Genomic DNA, 25196 nt, shown 5'->3' on the forward strand with positions numbered 1-25196 from the left:
CCCCCGCCCGCAGCCCGGGCTTTAGGAGCAAGAGGCTGCAGGTGCTGTGAGTTTTTACTCACACCGTGCGTGGATGAGGAGCAGCTGAAAGGCTGCCTGAGAAACAAAGTGGCGCAAAAGCGATCAATTAACTACGTGGAAAGGGCAGGTGTTTCAAATAGAGGCACCAGCTTTTAGTAATTTATTGAGGAAAAAAAGGTAGAGTATTTAAGTACACACATCTCTGCCTTACAGGGCACAGGACGCACTATCTACATACAGGCTGGAAACGTGGTAGGAACAGCCCCACTCAACCTTTGACAAAGATACTGAGGTAAACATGCAATAGATGCATACAAAGGCGTATAACAGAAGCTAACAGAAGTACAGAAAACAGTAATAAACACTTCTAAAGCTAAAACCCATTAAACAAAAGCAAAACAGTAAAGAACATCACATTTAACACAATAGTAATTTAACCCCTTATTGCACTTTGAACATACACATGACAGTTATCTCCCACAATTTAGTATTTCAACACTGATGCTACACTTCTCATATAATATTGCTTGAAGCTGCAATATTACAGGCACTGATGGTGCAGTCGACTGAGTTAGAGCTGGAAGTATTTACAAAGTTAAACTTCATTGCATAATACTCGAATTACCATAAACTTAAAAACATTAATGCAATACAAAATTAGAGGGTTGCGTTGTTTTTACAAACATTAATATTTTGACAATTATTAATTTGCTGTATACACAAAGATTTTGACATACCAGAAGTTATTACATCTCAATTTTCTTTTATCCAACTAACAGGTCCCTTAGGTAAAAAACAGTAAAGTTTGAGCTTTAAAATGCTTTATCACAAATCAAGATGAACTTTAAAGCATATTTTGTAGCCTCCAGTTTCATTTCCTTCTACTTGAAATACTTTTTAATACTATTTTTAAATGCATATGCAGAATGCGATTGTGAATTAATGACTTTAACACTCTGCTCAGTTATACCTCCAAAAATTTTGAAGTCTTCTAATTCCAAGATTGAACATGTCAATGAAAAATGTCAGGGCTGCAGCACATGATGCTTTAGACTTCAAGTACAAACATACTCATAATGACGAAAAAAATAGTATATTTCATTAAAAATGCTAACAGCTGGTTCTAGTTAGCATCCTTTGCATGGATGAAATTAAGTTAGAAAGTTCCCATCCCTTGGCTTTCATATATCTAAAATACAGCATGTTTTTGAAAATTATATAATATATATATTAAGAGACCATACCAAAAACACTAAAAGTAACCTAGTATTGCTTACTAGAAAATGATCACCTGAGGAAATAGCTTATTTTATGTATAAATTGTTGAGGGAAGCTTAGGGAGTTGATGCAGAAACTACTGAGTGAAAGTTCTTTGGCCAGTTAAACACAAAGAGGACTATAATAGTTCTCATATGGTCTTGTCAAATCTTATAAAGGATGAACCTTCTTTAAAAACAGAGGAAAATGCAACAGCTAATGCATACACACATTTACTCTTCTTGCGTTGCAGAAGTACTTAAATAAGCAACTTGCCTGATTTCCAGTGTACCTCTGGTTATCATTTATATAAAATAAGGAAATTACCCAATGGTATTGCACTTCAGTGACCTACCATATCAATTAAAAACCTGATGGTCAGTAAAGCTAAAGAAATTGCTTCAAGTTTTCAAATGGATTTTATCACAGATGACATTAATCTCTAATTAGAGATAAAAGAATAGTGCACAGGGTACACTACTCATTTTCAAAGCATAATATTCTATCTGTAGGAGATTCACTGTATTTTTTAAAAATGAACATACAATACGAGTCCTTGTTACGCAAATCAATTAACAACAGACTGCCTTCTTTGTAAGGGTAACATTATTCTGAAGGCAAGTGAGAATCTAAAAAACGTTATTGGCTATATGGCATTCAAAAACTATGAAAAGGCAGCAGACATGGCATACTATTGGAGAAAAAGATCACAGGAGAATGAGAAAATATTTAGTATATAAAAAAGCGAAAGGATATTGTGCAAGAGGTCATTAACAGCTTAAAGTTCATTTTGAAAGGGACTTTACCACGATTCTGGCTCAAAATCAGAGAAGCACCACTACTCCTACCTTAATTTAAAATACTCTTAAAACTCAAATGAAAGGACTTTTGATGAGATTATTTCAAAGTAGCTAAAAAAAGAGATGTAATTGAGCAAAACTTTTGAACAATTAACTTAATACTTTGAAATGCAAAAACCAGTAGGCATGCACGTTTATTATCCAATGATAGAGATAGTTCTGTATAACAAGAAATGAAGAGATACTGTAGCAATTTAAGGAAGATTTCAAAATACCTACATGTTGTTAAATGACCTGTGTAACTTAAATACACATCAGCTTCTTTGTGTTTAACCTTACAGCACAGTCCCAAATTTAGTCACTGTCACTTCCACAGGTCTTTATTTGCAGTATGCTGCTACATAATTAGCATCTAGTAATACAATTTGTTAATGAGAGGAAAACGTGATGAACCATAAACCAGAACCTAGATTCATTTTATTTTTAAACCACCACATTTATACAGGACACTAACTGTACTTTCTTGCCAAGACATTCAAAAGAAAAGCAATCCTGCCTATATATTTTCAATTAAAAACATGCTTTATTGACAAAAAGCATATGTTTACTTTTCAGTATTTTGAAAAATGCAAGAAAATATATAGATATATACATATATGTATCTATACACGTATCCAGAATAACCTGTGTTTGGGACACAGTATAGGTGACCAAGCTGATATTAAGGGGAAAAAAGTAATTCAGAAAAGAGACCTGCATACATTAAAATTAAAGTTGTACTTAAATTTTCTTTCAATATCATAGCTTTAGTGCTAGTAATATTGTGTTACTGTGTAGGAATTTCACTACTGATCTTTTATGGCTTAATGTTATTTATACAAATACTGCAGAATTAAAACATTTTACACAGTTGAAGTTGCTCAAAATGCACCTAAAATTGAACAGTTAGCGTTTAGAATAAAATCTAGACAACTGTCAGACACTGACAACAGGCTTGATGGTAGACTGAAATTTAACAAATAGTTTTAGTTTATTCATATGAAAATACTGACTTCTATGCAAGAAACTTTTTATATAATTTCAAATGTAATAACATTAAGTCTTACTCTTTTATATTTAACTTTGAAAGATCACTTATAGTTGCATATTTAAGACTTACGTCAAGCTTTTAATTTTACGTATAGCCAAAATAGTAAAAAAAACTATTATATAACAGTAGAATGCAGAAATGTGTGCAAATGCCAAAGAATATTTTTTTTTAACAGAAGAAACTCAAGTTGAACCAGATTTTCTTTGCACCTGATTATTTTGCCTAGGTTTTCTCCAAGTTTCAATTGCATTTTAACGCTCTAAAGACAATAACCTAAAGACTTCAAGTTTCCTAAATTTCATAGGTTCGTAAGAACCAAAATGTAAATGAATCATCAATATAAAAACAATTACTGGAAATAACAATGTCGAACTGAAGAACTGCATCACAGTGATTTAAGACAAAGCTCTACAGCAGTTATTTGACTTTGAGAAGTAAATTGCTGAAGTATGTAACACAATCAACATACTTCTAGGAGACTGCTAGAATGTTACAATTTGGTAACATTTCATTTAAGTCTACAGAAAAAAACCAAAACACTATTTTGATTAATTCTGCAAGAGATTACTGGCTCATAAAACCAACTTCAAACCAGGAAAGTGATTCAATAAGAAAAAAAAAGATTTTAATTTGAAAACAGTTTTCCATTTTAGAAGATTACTACTTATAGCATGCCTTTGGAGGACAAGTGGGAAAAGGCAGAGAACGTGCAATCCAAGAATCCAATAGCACCTTGCCAGCAGACACTCCCCGAAAAAAATGAAGTTTCCAACAATCAGTTTAGTAGCAAAAATGTTCATTCTCTTTCGACTCTGAGCGTGTTTCTGATGGTGAACTCCATTTTATTTTTAAAACTCTCATATGTCTTTGTTATTGGAAGCTCTAAGCAATTAAGGAGTCTGTTTCCAATGGGATAACCTACATGCAGAAATTTAATAGTCGGTTCAGGATCAAAACCAATAGGCGGTATAGAAAAAGAACCTGTTACAAAGTACAGAATATCCTCCAACGTCACTACAGACTCACCACCTGAAAATAAAAGAATTAGATTATATCATTCATTGTCAATCACCCATAAAACATATACTGCATGTTAAGTGTTATAGGAGAAAAAGTGAAAACAGGGAACCCCTGTTAGATGAACATGCAGTTACATGACTGAAGAATAAAAGACTGTAGCAAGAAAGATCCACTTGGGGTTACAATTTTTTTTTCTATACCACTTCGTTTTTTATTACTGCTCTCAAGTTTGTATTAAGCAGTTTTATTGTGCAGTTTCAGAAGTAATAACTAGTGAGAAAGAGGTGGGGAGTGCGAACAATTAGGAATTGACAGTTAACTAAAAATCTTTGATTTATCACAGTGAACTCTGAAAACCAAACCCTATAGATATACCAGCAATTAAATCATAGAATCATTGAATGGCCTGGGTTGAAAAGGACCTTAAAGATCATGTAGTTTCAACCCTCCTGCTCTGGGCAGGTTTGCCAACCACTAGAGCAAGCTGCCTGGAGCCACATTCAGCCTGGCCTTGAATGCCTCCAGGGATGGGGCAACCACAACCCCTCTGTGCAACCTGTTCCAGTGCCTCACCACCCTCTGAGTGAAAAACTCCTAATGAAAAACTCCTAATATCTAACCTAAATCTCCCCTTAGTTCAAATGCCTTGATCAGGGAATGGGGGAGGGAATTACTTACTTTCCACATCTTGCAAATAACCTATCCAAAAATCAGCACCTCCAACTTCCTTTACACCCGATGAGCAATGGATTGTAAATAGATCACAGAGAGTTTCTGCTGAAAGTCTTTCAGGTTTGTGGCAAAATATGCTAGAGAATGCAACTGGATGCATTTCCATTTTCTCTAGCACACCGAGAGTTTTCAAACCTTGCCTAAAACTAGGAGGAAAGAAGAAAAAGAAAAATGACCAAGCATGCATCAGAAACTCAGTAGGTAACTAATTGAACGCCAGTTACTCTACAGGTTAATTAAAAAAAATCCTCATACTCTAAATTAGTGTTTCATAGGTCTCAGAGATTCGGTTTATTCAAATTTGTCACAGGTAACAGAATAAACGCTCAGTATAAATCCAAACATATTTGTTAAAAAAAACCTACCATTGAATACCTTTTTAGTGAGCAAATTAAGAATTTAGATTACAAGTAAGTTCAGAGACCAATCAAAATATAGTCCACAGTTGCAAATCTCTCCCCTAGCTGGAGTCACCAGTACATAGGAACGCCGATGCAGTGTTTACATTTTAAATAGGTCAATTTATACGTGTGCGCATTATCACCATCATAATGGTACACACACCCTAATTAGAGCTTTAAAAAACATTTTAAATTTTAGAAGTGATGAGAATTTAAGGCTCAAATTTGAGTTTTTCTGAATTAAAACTAAAACATAAAATATAGGGTATAGAAATTTTCTAGTGCAAAGGCCTTTGACAGTTATAAACTGTAGAATGACAAACTTCCCTCTTTACAGTAAGAAAAAAAAGAACACAACCAAGTAGTAGAACAGACTAGACAACAAATACTAAAGACAAAAGTTAAATAGATACATAATCATTTTGGTCTTCCAGTTTAACTAACAAACTATTTAACAACCACTACTTGATCCACCGAAAGTTACAGATTGTTTCATTCAATTAAATAGAGAATAATCAGGAACATGTAAAATTCAGTTTTAGCAACATATTAGTTTGTATTTTAGTATGGAAAAAGAGAGGAATGGTGAAAATTCACAAACCCAAACAAACCTTTCTAAGGGTGAAATAATTCTCTTGATTACATGATGGGTCAATAAGTCATTCACCAGCATATTCTTATCACACAAAGCTGTTATAGGTCTTAAACATCCAGCAGCAGCAAGGAAATCATAGCACTCGTGTATAGTTGACTGCAGGCTAGACAGACTATTTGCATATTTTATCTGTAACAAAGATAAAAGTTAGGAATTTGTTTACTACATGAGTATATATGTACATATTTTTATGGAGGGGGAGAGAAAGAGAGCATTTTAATTTGAACTAAAGTCACATTTAATAAGCCCTTCTTATCTCTAAATATAGACTTGAATAAGAATTGCCCAATAAGTTTAGCTTTGTTTACCTTTTTTATTGTTTGCGCTACATCAATATCAGCAACATCTTCCAAGTTTGGCTTCACATTCTCTGGACCGTAGACAAGACAACTGAACAATATTTTGGAAAAGAAACCAGGAGATGGACCACCGTGAACTAGAGAAACTGCAATCATTTTCCCAGCTTCAAAATATAGATTCTCTTTTAGAGCTGAAAATGAAGCAAAATATATTTACTATATATCCCTAAAAATCATTTTGTGATCCTCTTAGTTTTTATAAAAAAAATCTCAATGTAATTCACTCTTACTTTAGAAGATGCAACCAGTGAGGTTTGCCATCTCCTGTTGCTTGAAACAGTAAGACCGGTAAGACATTTAATTTTGAAGCACAAGAACTCAAAGAAGTTAGCTTTGGGTCTTTACAGAGCATGTTATCACAGATAAATGTTCTATAAATTTAAGGAAAAGAAGTTCACTTGCAGGGAACAAAAATAAAACAGTCCCGAGTCTAATTAAATAGATGATGTATTTTTCTCTTGTTATCAAGATTTCCAACTACACCAAATATTGCTTTATTCTAAAAAGTAAACAGCAGTGAATTTAAATGTTTAGTGTTACAACTGCCCCGCACATTTAGAAAAGGAAAGCAAGAAAATCCACAAAAACAATTTGACCTTCATGGCTTTGATTTTAAAATAACAATCACACTGGCTGAAGACAAAAACCTTTAAAGCTACATAGTTCTTTATTTTTGAACAAAGCATTTAAGTACCTTGAGAATCAAGGGACAAGTTCTTTGCAGAAGAGCCCTCAAACAATGATGAATTCTGAAGATGTCCCATTAGTAGTTGGAAGAAAAGGTGTTTTGATCCAGAAGTATCTGTCTTTAATCTATTTTTACAGTTTGTGAACTTTACTTCAATGGTGTTTGTAGGTCTGAAGTTACGCTGCCTAAATCCTTTTAAAGCAGTATTCCAGATATTTTCTGTATTGATGTTAAGCCTTGTAGTTTTTGTATTAATTTGTTGTTTTAACTCCTTCAGTATACTGGAAACTTCCCTTCTTTGTGTTCTTAAATGCCTAAAAGAAAATTGCATGAATTTCCGGATGAGACTTATGATTCAATGAGCAATAGTTATACAGACAGTAACCAAAAATCTTTTAAGAGAAACAAAAACTCTTTAAACAGTTTAGCATATTGAAGCTCTGCCTAAATTATACCAGGAAAGTATCTGGAGTAGATTCTTCAAGTTTTAAGATAAATTGCTACCACAGAGTTAAAGTATATCTAAGAGCTAGCATATACCATAGCATAAAGTGAATAGTTATTTTGCTAATCCAGTTACACCAACAAGGTGCCAAACAATTCTCACACCTTCATTCTATGTCTGAACGATGTGAGACAAGTGAGAAATTGAAGAGCATACTTTTTTTTTTTGCATTTGAAGAGAGGTTTTGTAACCAAGTTAGAATACTCTTTCAACTATTCACTAATCTACATCTTTGTCATTATGATAACAATATATATTTGAATGAGAGAAGAAAAATATTTCAATTCCCATTAAAAAAAAAAACAGCACCAGCCTAAATAAGACCCCTTCATTTTTGTCTTTAAACTTTGCCACCAAAACTATTTTAAAATACCCTGTATACTGTAGGTAATTAATTCCCTCATTAGGGTTTTTAGCACATATTACAGGTAGAATTCACAAATTAAGTACTTACAACAAGATAAAGAATTTTGTATCCTTAGAGTGAATATTATACATTAAAACATTATCTTATTTCTGATTTTAGCAAAAATCACAAACTATTTCTATGGTGCAAATGCAAAAACATTGAAAATTCAGGACATGTTTAATTTGAAAAAAGCAATTAGGGGAATAAAAAAAAATATTGTTTCTAAAGAATGCCTAGCCACGCTTCCTCAAGGACAAATATATGTTTCTGAGTTTTGATTCCCTTGCCATCCAACCTAAAAATTCTCAGTAAGTATCATTTTCTCCTAACCTGCCCCCCTAGCATTTAGAAACATCAGAAGACCTTATGAAGTTATGACTTCAGTGTACTCAATCCAGTATCTTAGTGACTATATATAAACACACATGTACATATAGTCACTATGCCTACATGCAGACACACACACCACGTTCTGCAGGAAATAGGTACAAAGTCATGTGCTAAGATCACTCTTCAATGTAAAAAAAAAAAAAAAAAAAAGGAAGAAAATACTTTTTTCCCAGGGACCAGCTCCTGTTTGACATCAGTGGAGATAAGGACATTGTTGTTCTGTTGGATGGTGGAAGTTCTAGGCGTGAGCAGGGTGATAAGTTGTTCTGGCATATTATCTTTGGTGATCTATAAGCAAAAAAATATTTCAAGAGCAGCTTAAGATTTTTTTTTGAAGGTAGCAATATACTTTCTCCACTGTTTCAGTACCAAAACTCATTTGTATGTTTATTCAAATTAAGTCCATCAGTGCGTGGATTACAATTTCAGAAAGAGTCAGCATTTTATTATGAAGTGGTTTTAGGATCTGCTGTTTTGTTGCATCCTATCTATGAGATGGAAGTCCTGACTCATACGATATTTAAATTAAAAATACTAATTTCTACAGACTTGATAAGCTTTTATTACTGCACAAAAAAACCACAATTTATATGAAAACGTTGGTAAACTAGATTTCGAGCACACTTAACATGCACAAATACAGATAAGGAACCTTAGCTTTAAGTTTTGCCATTTGTATACTTAACATTACATGTAAATGGTAAATATTCCCTTTACAAGGATCTTATTTTGTCAACCTAAAAACTGGCTTGCATGCCACCCAATATGAATAACTATAACAAATTTACAGTGTTCATACCTTACTTGGATAACTGCAATCACTAAACTTTTTGGTCAGACTTTACTCAATTTGCAATTTACTATAAAATGTCTCTCCTACACAATAATCCATCACCTTCTCATAATTAAGTACTACTTTATATTATAATGTTTTCTTCTACAAAATTACACACTGGAGAAGAAAGCTGTGTTGAGATCCAGGTGACTGCCGAGGGTACTTTGGAGATGGCTCTTCCAGCAAACAAGTTGTCCCATCTGTCTTTTCAGAGGTAGCCAAAGAACGCTTTTTCTGTTTGCTGTATTTCCCTGCATTGTGAAATGATATCAACTTAATGAATTTGCTAGCTGTAAAATATATACTTTTAAGGTTTACCATCTGAAGAAGTCACCATCACATTTTTAACATTACCTGATTTTGCAAAGATGCTTCTGCATTCCACGCACTCCCAGTTTTGCTCCCATGATTTCATAGATGAACAGGCCAAGTGAGTTCCACGGGAACCACAAGATTGGCAACGCTTTATTTCCCACTTACTAAAATTAAAAACTTATTTAGAATTACACAGAAGAATGAAACTGATTAAAACTAGGAGCATTCAACAGTAAACTTAATCCAGACACTAAAATAACAAAGCATAATTTGTCAATCTGGTAAGACTATATAAGGCAAACTTTCTTCAGACAAGGTGTACTCACAATTCATGGATACAACAAAGAAAAACAACTACGCATGTTCTAGCACCTTGTATTAAATGAGTATGAGTGAGTATGGCTCTCTTGCCTTGCCTTGAAGTCAATAGCTTAAAGCCAGTATTTTGTCCTCATGTTGCTGGCCAGCAATGTCTGTCTTTTTTTTTTTTTTTTATTAGAGGAAACCACTGTTCAGCTTTCCAAAATGTTGAGTTCTTGAAAGTAGCATATCTGATTGTTTTTACACATTCTGAATAATACTCTTCATTAGTGATAGTGTTTAAATATCTGCTAGAATTTTGTCTAGATTTATTCAGATTTGCTTAAATATACTATAACAGAACATGACTGATATAAGCTAAAACACGGGGAGCCAAAAGATACAACTGTTAAAGGCTAAGTCAATTAGTACGTACACCAAGAATGAACTCAGCAATGCCTGGCCAAACCTGCGCAGCGCGTAGTTAACACCTACAGGGAAAAACCTACCACATGAATGGATCTTCAAAGTAGAAGCTCTGCCTGACAGCTTTGAGTACTCATTACAATAAAACATACATTTCAGAAACTCACAAATAAAGCAATGAAAAGCAATACAGAAAATGAACTTGATCAAAAATTAAGCAAACAGTAGAGCAGAATAAAGCCTTTTGTAAGATCACTCAAGCCTCTCCAAGCTATCAGCAATATTCTAGCTGCCATTCACATGCAACTGAATGGCTCACAGCCTTGCCTCATTAAGTGGTTAGGACTACCCCTTCCACCCCCAAGTGATCTTCTTGGAAAAAACGTCATACCTGTCAGGTTCATTATAGTCTCTTCCTTCTTTGCAGAGACATCTTCTAATGTCACAGTGTTGATAACATTGCAACAGGTCTTGATATGCATTCTCTTCAAGTTCCCAAGACGCATCCCTATAAACAAGGCAGCTGGTCTGTTACTGTAACTGTATTTCTGATCATGTAACATTCTAGCAACAACTAAACAACCCCAGGAGGTAAAGAAGAAGAAAACCTAGGGTGAAGTAATTATCTTGCAACACAGAAATTAAACATAACTACCTACAAAAGTGACCTCTTAAGCAAATCCATAAGGGTTCACTTGACTTGTATTACACTGGGTATCAAAGTAGGTTTGTATAAAACTGACTATTTACAAAGTTACTTACTTTTCTGGAATGTGTATGCCCATTCTCAACATTTCTTCCTGAAATTTGTCCTTGTTATTACATACTGTGCACCTAAAGAAAAATATCCCAGCACTCAAAGCTTGATACTGTGTCAAGGAAAAAAAGGGGAAAAAAGAAAAAACAGAAAACCAAAACAATTACTGAATTACTAGCATCCTTAGAATGACAATATAGGTCTTAATATCTATAGCCATAAAATTCATGGACACCATCCTGGTGTGGATGTTAAGTCTGATGACAATCATGATGCCAGTTGACCTTGATGCAAGTGATATTTTTTCTTCCTTTAGAAGACAAGTGTCTCTAACACTCTCAACAGTTCAAATGCAAGAATCAGGATCATAAATGAAAGAATAATCCTTTTCAGTCAGATTCGCTAGCTTTAGGATGAGTTTACAAAAAGAACCTCATAACTTTTTCCAACTATGGACTTAGGCAAAGGGAATTGATTATTGACAAATGACATTTTTAGCTTTCAGATTCTGCACACAACGGTAGCACACAAGAAGGCAGCTACCTAGGTGGAACTTTATTTCTTAAAAAGAACCAAAGCCTGGAAGTGTGTCAGGCATGCAGAAACAGCAGGGAAAAAAAGTTTAATAACATAAAAAATTCCTTCTTGTAAGACACTAGTGTCCTAAACACAATTTTAATATTGTCCTTCAAATCATAGAATCATTAAGGTTGGAAAAGACCTCCAAGATCATCTGGTCCAACCATCCCCCTACCACCACTATTACCCACTAAACCATGTCTCTAAGCACCAGGTCCAACCTTTCCGTAAACACTCCCAGGGATGGTGACTCCACCACCTCTGGGCAACCCGTTCCAATGCCTGACTGCTCTTTCTTTGAAGAAAGAACCTGAACCTCCCCTGGCACAACTTGAGGCCATTCCCTTTAGTCCTGTCGCTGGTTATGTGTGAGAAAAGGCTGACTCCCAGCTCCCCACACCTTCCTTTCAGGTAGTTGTACAGAACAGTAAGGTGTCCCCTGAGCCTCCTCTTCTCCAGGTTAAACAACCCCAGTTCCCTCAACCGCTCCTCACAGGACTTGTGTTCCAGGCCCTTCACCAGCTTCGTAGCCCTTCTCTGGACACGCTCCAGGGCCTCAATATCTTTCTTGAAATCTAATGTATTTCCATGTGATATTATCCTTAAGTAATTCTACATAATTTTAAGCAATTGCCCCATGTTTTTTAAAATGGAAATGTGAACTCCATGGAAAAAAAAGAAATGGAGAACCTGTCTTACCTGCAAGCATTCTCGATGAAACCAAGCATTTTTACAACAAGGACTTTTCAATACACTGTACAGTGGAAGATGTTCAACCAAATCCAGGCATATCGTACACTGTGAAGGCCCTCTAGATTCTTTATCCGGAAAGATTTGAACTGGTTTATGCTCCCAACAGTAAGATCTACAAATAACAATGTAAGGTTCCCTTATGAAAACAATGTTTTAAGAACCTTCCTCACAAAAAATGAAGATAGCAAAATGAAATTCCTATGATACCTTTGACTAAACACTTTGAAACAAGCTAAAAGAGGCAGGAGTAAACAAATCATGTATCTAACAGGGCAGTTCAATAGAACAATAGTAAGGAAGAAGCACATTGCCGACTGATACTCGGTGAATTATGGGGATAACATATCCCCCTTTCTGTCAATATTTCTTTTGGTCCAAATTACGTTTCCTGTCATCAGAACCTCAGTTTCTTCCTATATTTCAATGTTACCATGACATTAATGGATCAATTTTGAGTTTGTACGATGGTTCTACAAAGTCTAGGTAGCATGGTGAATTCTAAAATTTACCCCATTTTCAAAGTAAGACAGGATGTACAGCTGTAGAACAAATCTTTCTGAAAATGCATTATTTTTTACATGTGCTTGGCTTCATGTTAAGCCATGAGTTGTTCATTTAAAAGTTAAATGCACCCACCCTGCAAACTCAACTCACAGTAGGCAGAATGAAAACATTATCAAAACATACTCAAAAGTATTTTGAGTACAGCCAGAATGCTGGAAAGACTATTGTAAAAGAGCATAAAACCATTATATTTGATACTAAACCCATTTCTCCTGCAGTCCACCTCTAATAAGCAGATCTAGTAGTCTTGTGTTTTGAAACACAATGGAATGGCATACAGTGTATTTTGACTGCTCACACACAAGCAGGACAAACCAAGGGAATAACATAAGGCTTTTTACTTGCCATTTCCACAAACACACAGGAGGTAGACAAAGAAAGAAAATAAAACCAAATGCCAACCATTCTCCTTCTTTAAAAGTGCATAACTAGTACATATAAAGTAAATTTTCAGCAATGCAAATTTTGTCTTTGTGTTTTCCACAAATCAGACTTTTTCTTCCCCGTCAGATAATCCAGATGTCATTAATCTAACAGCCTCTCCAGTGGCCACAATGAAAAAAACAATTACCTCCTGTACAAATAGAACTGAAATGAGAAAACACACAATAAAATCACCAAACTTACCTGAAGTCTTCCATGAACTGGAAAATACATTCTTTTCGTAGCCCACAAGGAAAATGGTAACTTCGCTTGCATTTGGGAGCTACACATCCAATTGAAGCACCCTTTTTCTTACAGATGTTACATTTCTGGGGAGAATATGTTTTTAAAATAAAAGAATAATAACATCTAAAGTACAAATGACTATTTACTTGTGTTTTGTGAATATTTCAAAGAGAAGATATATACTTATTTTACAGAATTTGATTACGTATTGTTTTTATATGCATGTTGACAGTTACCTCTAAGCTGAAATACAAATTACTTTATCAGTATTTATAGTTTAGTTGCATCTTTAAAATTACAGCACATCAGCTTGAGGCTCAGCATAATGCTATGAGGCATTATGCATGTATGATTTACTCTCATTAATTAATCTGCAACACACAGAGGAAATAATAATAACAGAAAAATTCTGCAAGTTTTATTACAGCTTTGGGCTTCTAGGAACCCACTGTACTCGTTAGTGATATGTAAAATTCAGATGCTTGAATGGGCTTAACACACTGCCAATTGGAGAATAAAACAAACCCCACAGATGACACTACGTGTGCTTAATGAAGAGTTACTCTTTTTTCCTTGTAAAGACCAAGTACTTCATTCTTACCAGTTTTGCAGCTCTGTTAACTTCTTTTCTAATATCTGTGATCAAAAATCCATCCACACCTTCATCTTCTTCTCCCCTCTGCCAAATACCACTTGACATCAACTATGAAAACAGAAAGCATTAAAAGATTCCTCTACCTAAAGATTTAAAATTACCTACACCGTATTTGTCAAGTAGAAGAAAGACGTTTAATCTAAAAAAGCTTGTATAAACATTTTAAGTAAAGCAGAATAGCCTCCTTCTGGCCCCAAATTCATTGACATTAAAATCACTGAAATCTGGCACGAATAATTTACATTTCCAAGCACTTGATGGTATTCTACACTGATGATATGGCAAATGGCCAGGTAATCTAACCCTGTTTATAGATGCACATAATGATTAGAAAATGATCCAAGGCATCTACGCACTTAGATGATATTCATCAGATATGGGACAACAGGGAACAGTAATCAGTAATATGAAAATAGTTTCATAACATCAAAGTTTTACATAATACTGTAAAGCTCAAGATGGAGTATTTTATCTTCCTTTTCAAAATATAGGGACTACTCAGATAATTGTCAAACAATTACTTTCATCAAATAAAGCTTCAGAGGAAATAAAATTAAATTAGTTTAGTTAATGTGAATGACAATTGTGCTGGGGAGATAATGAAGCACAGTAGGAAGTATCCGTACTGAAGTGCAACCTAAGAGCAAAAGTAATTCATTTTAGAGGAGAATTGGATAAAAACAGATTCCAGTAACTTGGCAAGTCACAAGAGCTTGATAATAATTTAGAGTAAACAATTGCCTAGTAAAGCAGTTATATCACAGAGTTCAAATAACTAAAGAGTTTCATAGCTCGATACCTCTTATATTCCTTCCAATCTCATTTTATAGTTCTCTCAGAAGCAAAATTGCAATATAGTACCACTTTCTAATCACAGGATTTTGTCAATACTTTTAGTCTAATACACATGATATTTTATACCAAAACCGATTAAGGATATTTTTCCAAGTGTGGGATATTTGGCAATGAAATAAGATGCACAGCTAATTGTTTTTTTTTCCCTAGAATTCTTTTGTTATATAGTACTCACAATGTTTTAATAAAATCATGTTCATTTGTTTTTAAAGAGGTGGGAACCAAAGCCTAAAAGATAACCGTAGGAAGTTTCTTAGAACAAAACCTCAAATCACTGATTTATAGAATATTTTAACATCATCATAATACTCAAGTGTTGCAAGCATTCACTTTCCTAGTTGTTCTGCTCCACCAAGAAAAGATGTATTCTACCTTTTCATTTGGCCTTACGTGTGACTAACAAGATTATCACAGACCTAAAATTCCTTTCAGCTGCTTAAAACTAATTTAAGAAAAATATCCTTACATAACCCCAGAAAACCTCCACCACTCTTCTTTATCTTTTAAGGATTTAATATCCAACCTATTAAGTCATCTGCAAAAATCCGAGGTTTAGAGTTTGGAAGGTAGTATAAGTAGAACATGCATTTTGGAAAATTACAAGTGTGATAAATATCACACTGGCGCAACTTGTGGCCATTTCCACTCATCTTAAACCATAAAGGTTTGTTGGGTTATTTATTTAATCTGCTGCACCTAACAGGTATACAAGCCTTCAAGGCTACAAGTTTACGTTGACAGTTCAAGCTTTATAATGAAATATTTGGATGAGTTATAGCTATTTAATATTGTTTGTGTTTACTGTTTTGCAGGTAAAAACAAATGAGCTTCAAGATCAGTACCATATACTTACCAAACAGTAATAATGAACAGTGAGATTGTATTCCACATAGGTCTTTTTTTCTCCATACTTTTCAGGGCAGTTGTCTGTCCATCCACAGAGAACGCAGGCTAAAAAACAGATCACGGTTAGGATCAGTGAGCATACTGGAATTACTGTGGATCAGCTGTAAAGCAGTAACTCTCATCTCTTTTAATTGCATGCATCCTGAAGTAGATTACATGATAAAGGACAGTAGATACTGAAGGGGAAATTCAAATTGTCACTTCTCAGCAATGGTAATTCATGACCCAAGGAATGATCTGGCATGGAGGGGAAGAAGGCCTGACTGCAGAAAGGGTTAAACTGGCTGGGAGCAGTAAAGTCAGAGACAAGACGGAATGACTCCCTGTAAAGGAGTGAAGTTTTCCTTGGTGAGGAGATAAGGAATATCCACAGCATTGTCTTGTGGCAATCCTGGAATGCAAATGCTAAGGGGCCACCTTAGGGCAGCAGGATTGGTGCTCGGAGATGAATTTAACACCCAGCTAGATTGCCTGATACTGAAGCTCACATGATTGATGCTGGGACAAGTGTATATAGTGACACATCTTTGCAGACTCCTTGTAGAACTGATTACAGTGTTAGGACTTGTCCAATGCATTGTTCATTATTATTTTTTTTATATATTTAAGCACAGATATGTTTAATTCAAGGGATCCAATAAAAATAACCCAACTCTCTTTGAGAAATGTTGAATTCCACAGTAAATAAAGGAGTGGGTACTGTTTATTTATCTTCTAGTTCCCTAGCATGAAAACACTTCACAGGTTCCACCTGCCTGCTGATTCAGAAGAGAGCTATCACCCAAACAAACTCACAAGCTGACTTTGCTCGCAACTAAAATGTTCTTCCCAACATACCTGCAGATAATTATTAAACAGTCAAGAATGTCTAAATATGTGAAATATATGACATTAATTTTTTTAGCATAATATACAAAGATGTCACCACCTTAGAATCCACGAAGCAGCTTAACTGTTTATTTGTATACCTGTGTGATAATATTTATGAAGAACATTACTGGTATCATGACTATCAAGTCACATGCTAACGGTACCTTTAAAAATATACACTAGTTTCAAAACATCCTAGGTCTTGAGACTAATATTATTGTCAGCTAAAACCTTGGGGGATTTCCCCATTTCTGGGGTTCCCAACCCACCAACACACTTGGACATACACAGACACGGAGTTTCTTCCCTTCAATTCTTAATAGATATACAAAAGTACATTTTTGATACTCTAACATCAAGAACAGTCATAGTAGAGGGAAGAAAGAGGTACTGCTTCAGCCTAAAGAAGTTTCTTGAATGATACATCTTGAACAGCTGGATGAGGTGTGACAGCTGAACTTTCAAGGTTACTTTCTTAAAACATCTGCAGAAAAGATTGTAAGTATTCTGATTACAGCAAACACAAATCCAAGGAAGTTTACAAGTTATTTCTTTTTCATTCTGAGACAAGCGGTTCCAACACAACTTGATTACTGAAAATTCACCTGCTCTTTCAGACCAAATAAAGTAATTTATAATTGGTATTAGATATGCAGATTCAGGACTTACATAGCTATTTGATAAAAACCTTACTTACGTGGACTTTGAATGTCAAAATTGCTTTCACTCATTCTAGTGAGTTCTTCTAGCAGCCTATCATGAAAAGGATATGAAGAGTTAAATACATCTAGTGCATTAAGAATGTCCACTATGTACTGTTTTTACAGTTCACTTTAAATTCAGAAAAATCCTCAAACTCAGTAAAGTTTTTAAAATGGGAACAAGAACAAAAGAACTATTAGAATTCAACTGTTATTGCAAGAGATGGGAGTTCAAAAAGCAGAATGCAAATATTCAGAATACACCCACACTAATGGAACGTACTACTTGTTGCTTATTTATTTCCTCAAAATATTAACAATATGCTTTATTTTCTCTTTGGAAAATTAGCTGCTACATCGGACTTCTATGTGTAGGCCTACGCATAAAGCATTTGTAGTTATTTTCAACATCACAAAAAAACACAGATATGTAGGGAACTAGCCTTCACTGTGTGCGTACTTCCTTAACAACTTTGGGAAAAAAAAAGTAAAAAAGATAACGCACGCTGCTTCAAGGCTGTCCTAAGATGATTATTCTTCCTCTAGTGTGAAGTAAAACAACCCTTTTAGGTACAAACCTGTAGATCTTTGGCTTGCCTCCTCTCAGGAGCTGAAGGACACCTTACATAAGACCTGGAAGACAAGCATCGTGGGATCACTGTCTGCAAGTCCATGCTTGACCTCACAGGTAGATCAGCAATTCCCTTAATACCTGCCCAAGTGCGCTGGGAGGCAGCGGATCGCACCTCCAAAGGGGAAGCCTGATAGACTCTGAGCTATTGGAGCTTTGCTATCTACGGTTCAGTTTAGATGACTGCCAGATACAGCTCTAAGAACAATCCTCAGGCAGCAGCAAGCATTTGTAAATAGAGTCCTGCAGCCATTCGGTTGGAGTTTTAGGAGGAGGGTTGTAACAAGGAGTGAAAAAGATGAAAAGGGAGCCGAAGAAACTCTTGGGTGTAAAGCAACTGTTCTGTAGTACTGTACTTTGTAACAGGCAAATGGAATACTGTGACATGAGACATTTGCCAGAAAGCAATCTAAAATGAAAATATGCAAAGCTGCAACCAGTCTAGTTGTGGCAGCGTACACAACAGTCAGGTGAAATTATGGTTGCAGTTTTCCCAGAAACAAATTTCCTCCTTTCTAAACTATAAAAAATAAAGATGCTGAATTAGGGACGGGGGGGGATGGGGATGGACGGGATAGACACAAAACCCACAGCTTATACTTCTTCCTTTCTCTTAGGGTTTCCCAGGAATGGCCACTGCCAGTTTCACAATCCTGGATCTACCACAGCCTAGTGCAATAAATAAACTCCACATAAAGCCACCCAAAACCAGTTTTTCACGTTATTATGTTGCAAAGAGGAGCATAGGAGCATATTTCTCCTCCATAGAAGGAGGAAACACGTTTGGCTGGAAACAAGAAAAGCATCCCCTCCCTTCCCTTCCCCCGGCTCCAGCAAAACAAACGAACACCCCCTACTCACACCCGCGGATTCCTCCTGCTTCCTCGCAGTCTCTCAGGGAAGCCCACACGAGAGCCCAAATTTGCAAGTCAAAGGATACGCGAAGGCAGGCGCTGGGGCTCCATGCACAAGCCCTGCCCACCAGTTCTGCAGGGACAAAGCGATCCCGTGTCAGCCTATTTGCAAGACAGGCACACATTATCACCCAGTGCTTGTAAAACCAGGGCGTAAACAGAATTTTATCTCTTTGCCTAAACGGGCTAAAGCGTCCTCGCAGCGATAGCAGTTCTGTTAAGCTCTAGAACGCTTCGCTGCCCCGGGACGTCAGGTGTTTTTAACTTTTGTTTGTTTTAATTAGGGGGACGGGGTAACAGGCAGAATTTCGGGTACCCCTTCTCCCCAGGGCACAAACCGGGGCTGCCCGGCCCCGCCGGCTGCGGCCCCTCAGCCCGTGCCGTTTGCGACCGGGGGTCGCCTCCCCCCACCCTCCGAGCCCCCCGTGCCGGGCCGGCTTCCCCGCGGCTCGCCCAGCCCGAGCCCGCTCCCTCAGTCCCGCGGCCAAGCGCCCGCACCGGGGCGGCCTCACGGCCCCGCCTCGCCTCCCCCGGGGGGAAGCGCCCGCTCGGCGCGGCCCCGCCGCCCCCCTCAGGCCGCCTCTCGCCCCTCAGCGGGCGGCGGGGCCAAGCCCGGGCCCGCCGCCGCCGCCGCCGCCGCCACTCACCCGCCGCCGCCGCGAGCCGGAGCCGCCCCCGCTAACTGACAGACAATTCAAACCCCAACATCCGCCGGCGTCGCGGAAGCCTGGTGCCCGCCCCCTGCTCCGCCCAGCGCCGCGCCCGCCGTCCGCGGTGTCGGGCTGGGGGCAGCTGAGGCGAGACCCCGGGCTGGGGGCGTCAGGGGCTGGGGGGTTTGTGTGGGGACTCGGGGCGAAAGGGGCCCCGCCAGGCAGAAACGGCCCCTACAATGGCGCTTTTTTTTTTTTTTTTTTTTTTTTCGAGCTATCCCGCTTGCAAGGCCACAGTCTTGGCCTGTTATGCCTCTGGTCAAGGCCACAGTCGTGATAACAATGTTTGCTATAGTAAAACGGAGTTTTTCAGCTAAAGCTTTGTACGTGATGTTTACACAAATGCTTGTGGCATTTGAATGCTGCTGTAATGCGCTGTTGACCACAGCAAATCAACAAGTAGCACAAGCAACAAACGAAACTGTGACTTTATAGGCACAACATACACACGTGCTGCAGCCACACAAATGTGAATAGAAACGGCCTGTTTCTGTTCTTAAATGTTGGCTAATTAGACTTAAAGCATGCTAGCAGATCACCCACCTCATCCCGCACCCAAAAGGGTCTCTCCCATACCTAGTGCAGAGCTATACTGTCCCTGCTAACTCATCTGCCAAACCTGGAGTCTGCGGTATCTGGCCCCAAGATGTAAGCTCGCCCCAGGAGCTGGGCCCCAGATCTCTTAACTTGTTTGCAAGCTGCCTGGTTTGAAGTTTGCTAGCTGCACATGCAGAGTAGAGAGCTTACTAAGGACAGTCCAGTAGAGTTTAATAAGAAAAGGCTGATGTGATCAGGCAGAGGTCTTGGCAAGATGACTGTTTACACACAGCTGGCCCCTACCTGTTGTCCCACGTCCTCAAAGTTGTCTTCCTCAATGTACTTCCATCGCACCCTTTCCCCAGTTTTGCCCTGTCCCCTAAATACACTATAATGTATTTTGCAGAATCACACAAGCACCCTAATATCCTATAAAAGTCTGTTCTTTCCCAAGGCTTGTGATAATCCTCTTTATCCCTCACCAGTTAGAAAGTTCCAGTGGGAACTCCTCAAGGCTTTAAGTGGTTTCTTAATGGCCCAAGATTTCTGGTCTTTGGTATTATCCCCGTTATCTTCTGTTCTGTATGTAGTGTTTGCATATCTGGGGGTTAGCATACTTCTGTCAGTTGTCCAAAGCTTGTATATTAAATCGCTTTTAATCAGATATCCTCAGAATAACTGAGTATTGCACATGTCCTTACAGTGGGTAATTCTGATAAAGAAGAAGAGCATCTCTTGATGTGAAACAGGGCAAAAACTAGAGACTTTGTTAAAAAAAAAAAAAATAACAAATTACATTGGTTTTCCTAAATGTGCCTCAGTATGGTGGGTGTCCCATAGTCCCATATTGTCCAATAACCTAGCACCCACATGATACATGAAAAGTTCAGGATAAATTCATCCTCCTATGTGGATTTGAATCTACATTTTCAAGAATTGTTATTGTTCTTCCCATGCTTTCCTTGGCTTACTGACTATTCTAACATATAAAAGAAAGTGGCATACTACCAATGGAAGTGAGCTTTAATGTTGTCTTTTCAGAGTCAGGGGTTAAACCTCAATCTCCCACACTCAGGATAAATGTTCCAGCTAATGATTTATTGAATACAGAGGGGATGGTATTATTGTATTACCCCCATCTTTTGTAATATATACCTTCCTTTCCTTTTCTGTATGCTGATAATTTCCAAATACACTGTATTCCATTTTGAGTCATCTGACTTGTTCTGTTTATTTTTATTTTTTTTAATTGCAGTCAGAAAAAAGTATATTTTTCACTCTTCATCAGTCATTCAGGTAGCCCTACCCAAAATGGAGAAAAAGCTCTAAAGAAAGAATCAACATTTTAATGTTGCTTTGTCTGTTTTGTTTTTAGATGGAGCCTCAAACATTTTACTTTATTTATGTAAACCTCTGACAAATAATAGCATCCTTCTCTAACCATCGGAAGTATGGTAGGCTGTCCAGAGCTCCAACTCACATATGGAGATGCTCAGTCATGGCATAGCTTTTCAAGCTTTTAGGGCCCTAACCATGATGGCAGCATTTTATACTCCATTTGTATGATCATATATTAATAAAAGTAAACTATTTTTTTCTAATTGGTGTTAGTAGAAAAGTGGCCAGCTTACTTTTTTTGTTTTATTTTTATTTTTTACCATGGACTCTCTTAGTTCCTTTGTTTTCACATTACCATTAGTATTAGCTCACTATTTACTACCAAACACAAGTGTGTGGGTTTTTTTTCTCTCCCCCCCCCCCCCCCTTTTATTTTTCCTACTTCTATTATCTTTTCTGATTCTTGTTTGAATGTTTTGATCTAAAATCACTTCTGACTGTTCTCAGTGTCTTTTAAACTCAAACATACCACCTCTTGGCAGCAGGAATTTCCTCACAAAACAGCAATTTCAGGTCTCCTGGTACTGGGTTGCTCAGATAATAAGCAGGTATGTAAGCTGCAGTGGTTAGGAGTGATATTTCTCCTGCTGTGAGACCATGTGGTTTCACCCAGCAGAGCTCAGATACTGCCTGCATTGGTGTGTTCATTCTGGGTCAGGAGTTTAATGTGTCTATATAAATGCAATACCACTCTGTTCCATTCCTTGACCTTTCAAACAGGACATAAGCTGAATTGCTTATAATTTGTCCTCCCTGAGGTAAAAGTTTAAATGGCACTTCTCTTTTGATATATCTGAACACTGTGATCCATGACTAGCACTCTGCTAGGGCAAGAGAAATGCATTTAGGAGACAAACCCTGGGGGAATAACTGCAATATTGAGGTGAAAGTGATTATATGCATTGTGTCTATTACCCTTTCTGAAGTTGAGAAAGCACTTGCGATGTGCTACATGTACATGTGATGACTGAAAAGTTGTAGATTATGTATCTAAGTATTTTTTACTTGCTTGTTCATTGAAACGTTGTGGCAAATTAAAGAAACTTAGGAAGCTTCTCCTTTTTCATCTTGTAAATAAAAGGCAGGGAAACTTCCACTTATAGAATCATAGAATATTCCGAGCTGGAAGGGACCCATAGGGATCATCAAGTCCAACTCTTAGGTCTCCAAAGGACCACCCAAAAATCAGACCATGTGTCTGAGAGCCTTGTCCAAATGCTTCTCGAACACCATCAGGCTCAGTGCCATGACCACTGCCCTGGGGAGCCTGTTCCAGTGCCCAACCACTCTCTTGATGAAGAACCTTTTCCTGATATCCATCCTGAACTGCCCCTGTCCCAGCTCCATGCCGTTCCCTCGGGTCCTGTCGCTGTCCCCAGAGAGCAGAGCTCAGCGCCTGCCCCTCCGCTCCCCTCGTGAGGGAGCTGCAGGCCGCCATGAGGCCTCCCCTCGGCCTGCTCTGCTCTGGGCTAAACAAACCAAGGGACCTCAGCTGCTCCTCATGTATCTCCCCCTCTAGACCCTTCACTATCTTTGTAGCCCTCCTTTGGACACTCTCTAACAGTTTTATGTCTTTCTTATGCTGTGTCACCCAAAACTGCACACAGTACTTGAGGTGAGGCTGCACCAACACATAGCAGAGCAGGATGATCGCCTCCCTTGACCAGCTGGAAATGCTGTGCCCGATGCACCCCAGGGCACGCTTGGCCTTCCTGGCTGCTAGGGCACTCTGCTGGCTCATGTTCAGCTTGCTGTCAACCAAAGCCCCCAGATCCCTTTCTGTGGGGCTGATCGCCAGCATTTCATCCCCCAGTCTGTATGTATAACCAGGGTTGCCCCTTCCCAAGTGCGCTTATCATCTCCCAATCCACCTGAACAAACACTACCCAGTAGGTATAAATGTTCTCTTTTGCTTGAATAGATTATGTTTTATTTTTGAAAGTTATATTTAAATGTCAGTAATACTTGCCTTGCAGAAAGTATTTTGTAGAGTCCTTAGTTGCAGGTTGTGCGTGATGCTGGATGACACCTTGTGAAGTATTTGATTAATATGCAAACAACCAGTCACAATATCTTTTCAGCAGTAAGATGAATCTTGTTTTTTTAAAGGGCAGAAGAACACTGCCAGGCCTTACAGAGAAGGTGTATTCAGGATCCAAGCACATAAATTAGTTTTTCTAAAGAGAAATACTTTTGTTTTAGAGACTTCAAAATATTGCAAAATAAAATTGTATCTCTTTCTCTCTTTTTTTTTTTTTTTTTTTTGTACAGGTTTAAGGGAAATGTATTTGTGAAAATGCCAGGGTACTCTACTGCCACTTAGTTCTTTGAAGGGCAAAGCATTTCTGTATTTCTTAAATTTTTAAAACAGTTTAGGGTTTCTTGAGATATTAATTTGAGTTTACAAATTCTTATATAATAAGGGAGATAGGTAGCCTTGCTTATGTAATTCCTAACAGACCTTAGTCAAGGAACTTATCTATATCGGCTAAGTAGAATACAGAATATTTTCTTTAAGCACTTAAATCCAGGTAGGATGGGACTTTGAGCAACCTGGCCTAGTGGCAGGTGTCCCTGCCCATGGCAGGAGGTTGGAATTTGGTGATCTTTAAGGTCCCTTCCAACCCAAACCATTCGATGATTCTATGAAATAGAATACTTATTTTAAAGGTGGGCAGGGGATGTTCCTTTAAGAGATGATATTTTCTGTTCAGTTTATTATGGAAATCTTAAAGATTTTATAAATAAACAGAAGTAAGCAAGCAACTGAAATCTATCGAAAAAACGAAAGTGCTTTACTCAGGTAGGCTGTAGGCAGATGATTTATAAAGTAAAAACTAAGCAAGTCAGAAAACCGATTGTAGGAGTGCCCTTGTCCATTTCAGCACAGCATGAATCAGGTTCACATCAGCCATCCAGGAAGACTCAGATGAGGGAGCAGCCAGTGGATGCAGTAGAAAAAAAAATCTCAAGCACCTCAAAGTCAACAAAAAGAGTACATTAGATGATGGTTTGCTTTATTTGAAGAAAGTTTCTGTCCCCTCATATTACTTGAGTAGCATGTTAATTCTGCTAAAAGTTCATGGAGAAGTTAATTAAAAAGTAATAATAATAATAATAATAAAAAAAGCAGAGGATTTGTTATTCTTTTGCTAATCTTTAATGAGGCAAAGAGCTTCAGATTTTGGAAAAAATGTGAACACAGCCATGAATTGTCATTGACAATCAACTATCATTTACAGTTCATTCTAAATCCCTTTCACCTAATAAGCAGTCTATCATATTTTCTTTTCTTTCGTACTGATGCTCTGAACATCATTCAGAACTAAGACAGCTAAGACTCAAAATTTATACAGATACAGAGATACAGGGTCAAAGCTTCACACACCAGAAAGGAAGCTGGTGTGACAGTGTCTTTTTTTTTTTTTTTTTTTTTTAAGTCTTTCGGGTTTGATTGTGACAATAAAGATGCTAATTTTGGCTTCTCAAACAAT

At 37.5% G+C, this 25196-nt stretch overlaps 1 protein-coding gene across 5 annotated transcripts; it reads right to left on the bottom strand.

Moving 5' to 3' along the window:
• Positions 1-151: 151 nt before the first annotated feature.
• Positions 152-19838, bottom strand: G2E3 (G2/M-phase specific E3 ubiquitin protein ligase). Of its 5 annotated transcripts, none has more exons than XM_080592758.1 (18): positions 19705-19838; positions 19005-19159; positions 18091-18145; positions 17509-17564; positions 15889-15986; positions 14127-14228; positions 13484-13608; positions 12239-12404; positions 10966-11072; positions 10595-10711; positions 9517-9641; positions 9281-9413; positions 8490-8615; positions 7030-7337; positions 6285-6466; positions 5933-6105; positions 4867-5066; positions 152-4197 (listed from the first exon to the last, which is right to left on the bottom strand). In XM_080592758.1, exons 4-18 carry the CDS (start codon positions 17540-17542, stop codon positions 3965-3967), a joined length of 2229 nt encoding a protein of 742 aa, XP_080448884.1. In that variant the 5' UTR covers positions 17543-17564; positions 18091-18145; positions 19005-19159; positions 19705-19838; the 3' UTR covers positions 152-3964. The 5 variants fall into 5 exon arrangements, with proteins under 5 accessions (XP_080448884.1, XP_080448885.1, XP_080448887.1 ...); XM_080592759.1 differs by having other exon boundaries at positions 19005-19130; positions 19705-19829; XM_080592761.1 differs by lacking the exon at positions 19705-19838 and adding an exon at positions 19556-19667 and having other exon boundaries at positions 19005-19130.
• Positions 19839-25196: the final 5358 nt, after the last annotated feature.

The sequence above is a fragment of the Anser brachyrhynchus genome (assembly GCF_964034855.1).
Source record: "Anser brachyrhynchus genome assembly, chromosome: 5".
Classification (NCBI taxonomy): domain Eukaryota; kingdom Metazoa; phylum Chordata; class Aves; order Anseriformes; family Anatidae; genus Anser; species Anser brachyrhynchus.

Bases quoted from the DNA above. Each gene is read 5' to 3' on its own strand.
- G2E3 (XM_080592762.1), bottom strand. From the start codon at position 17,542: ATGAGTGAAAGCAATTTTGACATTCAAAGTCCAC. The intron at 15,987-17,508 runs GTAAGTAAGGTT...TCTGTTTTTTAG, and splicing joins TTTTGACATTCAAAGTCCAC to CCTGCGTTCTCTGTGGATGG. The intron at 6,106-6,284 runs GTAAACAAAGCT...TCTTTGTTACAG, and splicing joins TAGCGCAAACAATAAAAAAG to ATAAAATATGCAAATAGTCT.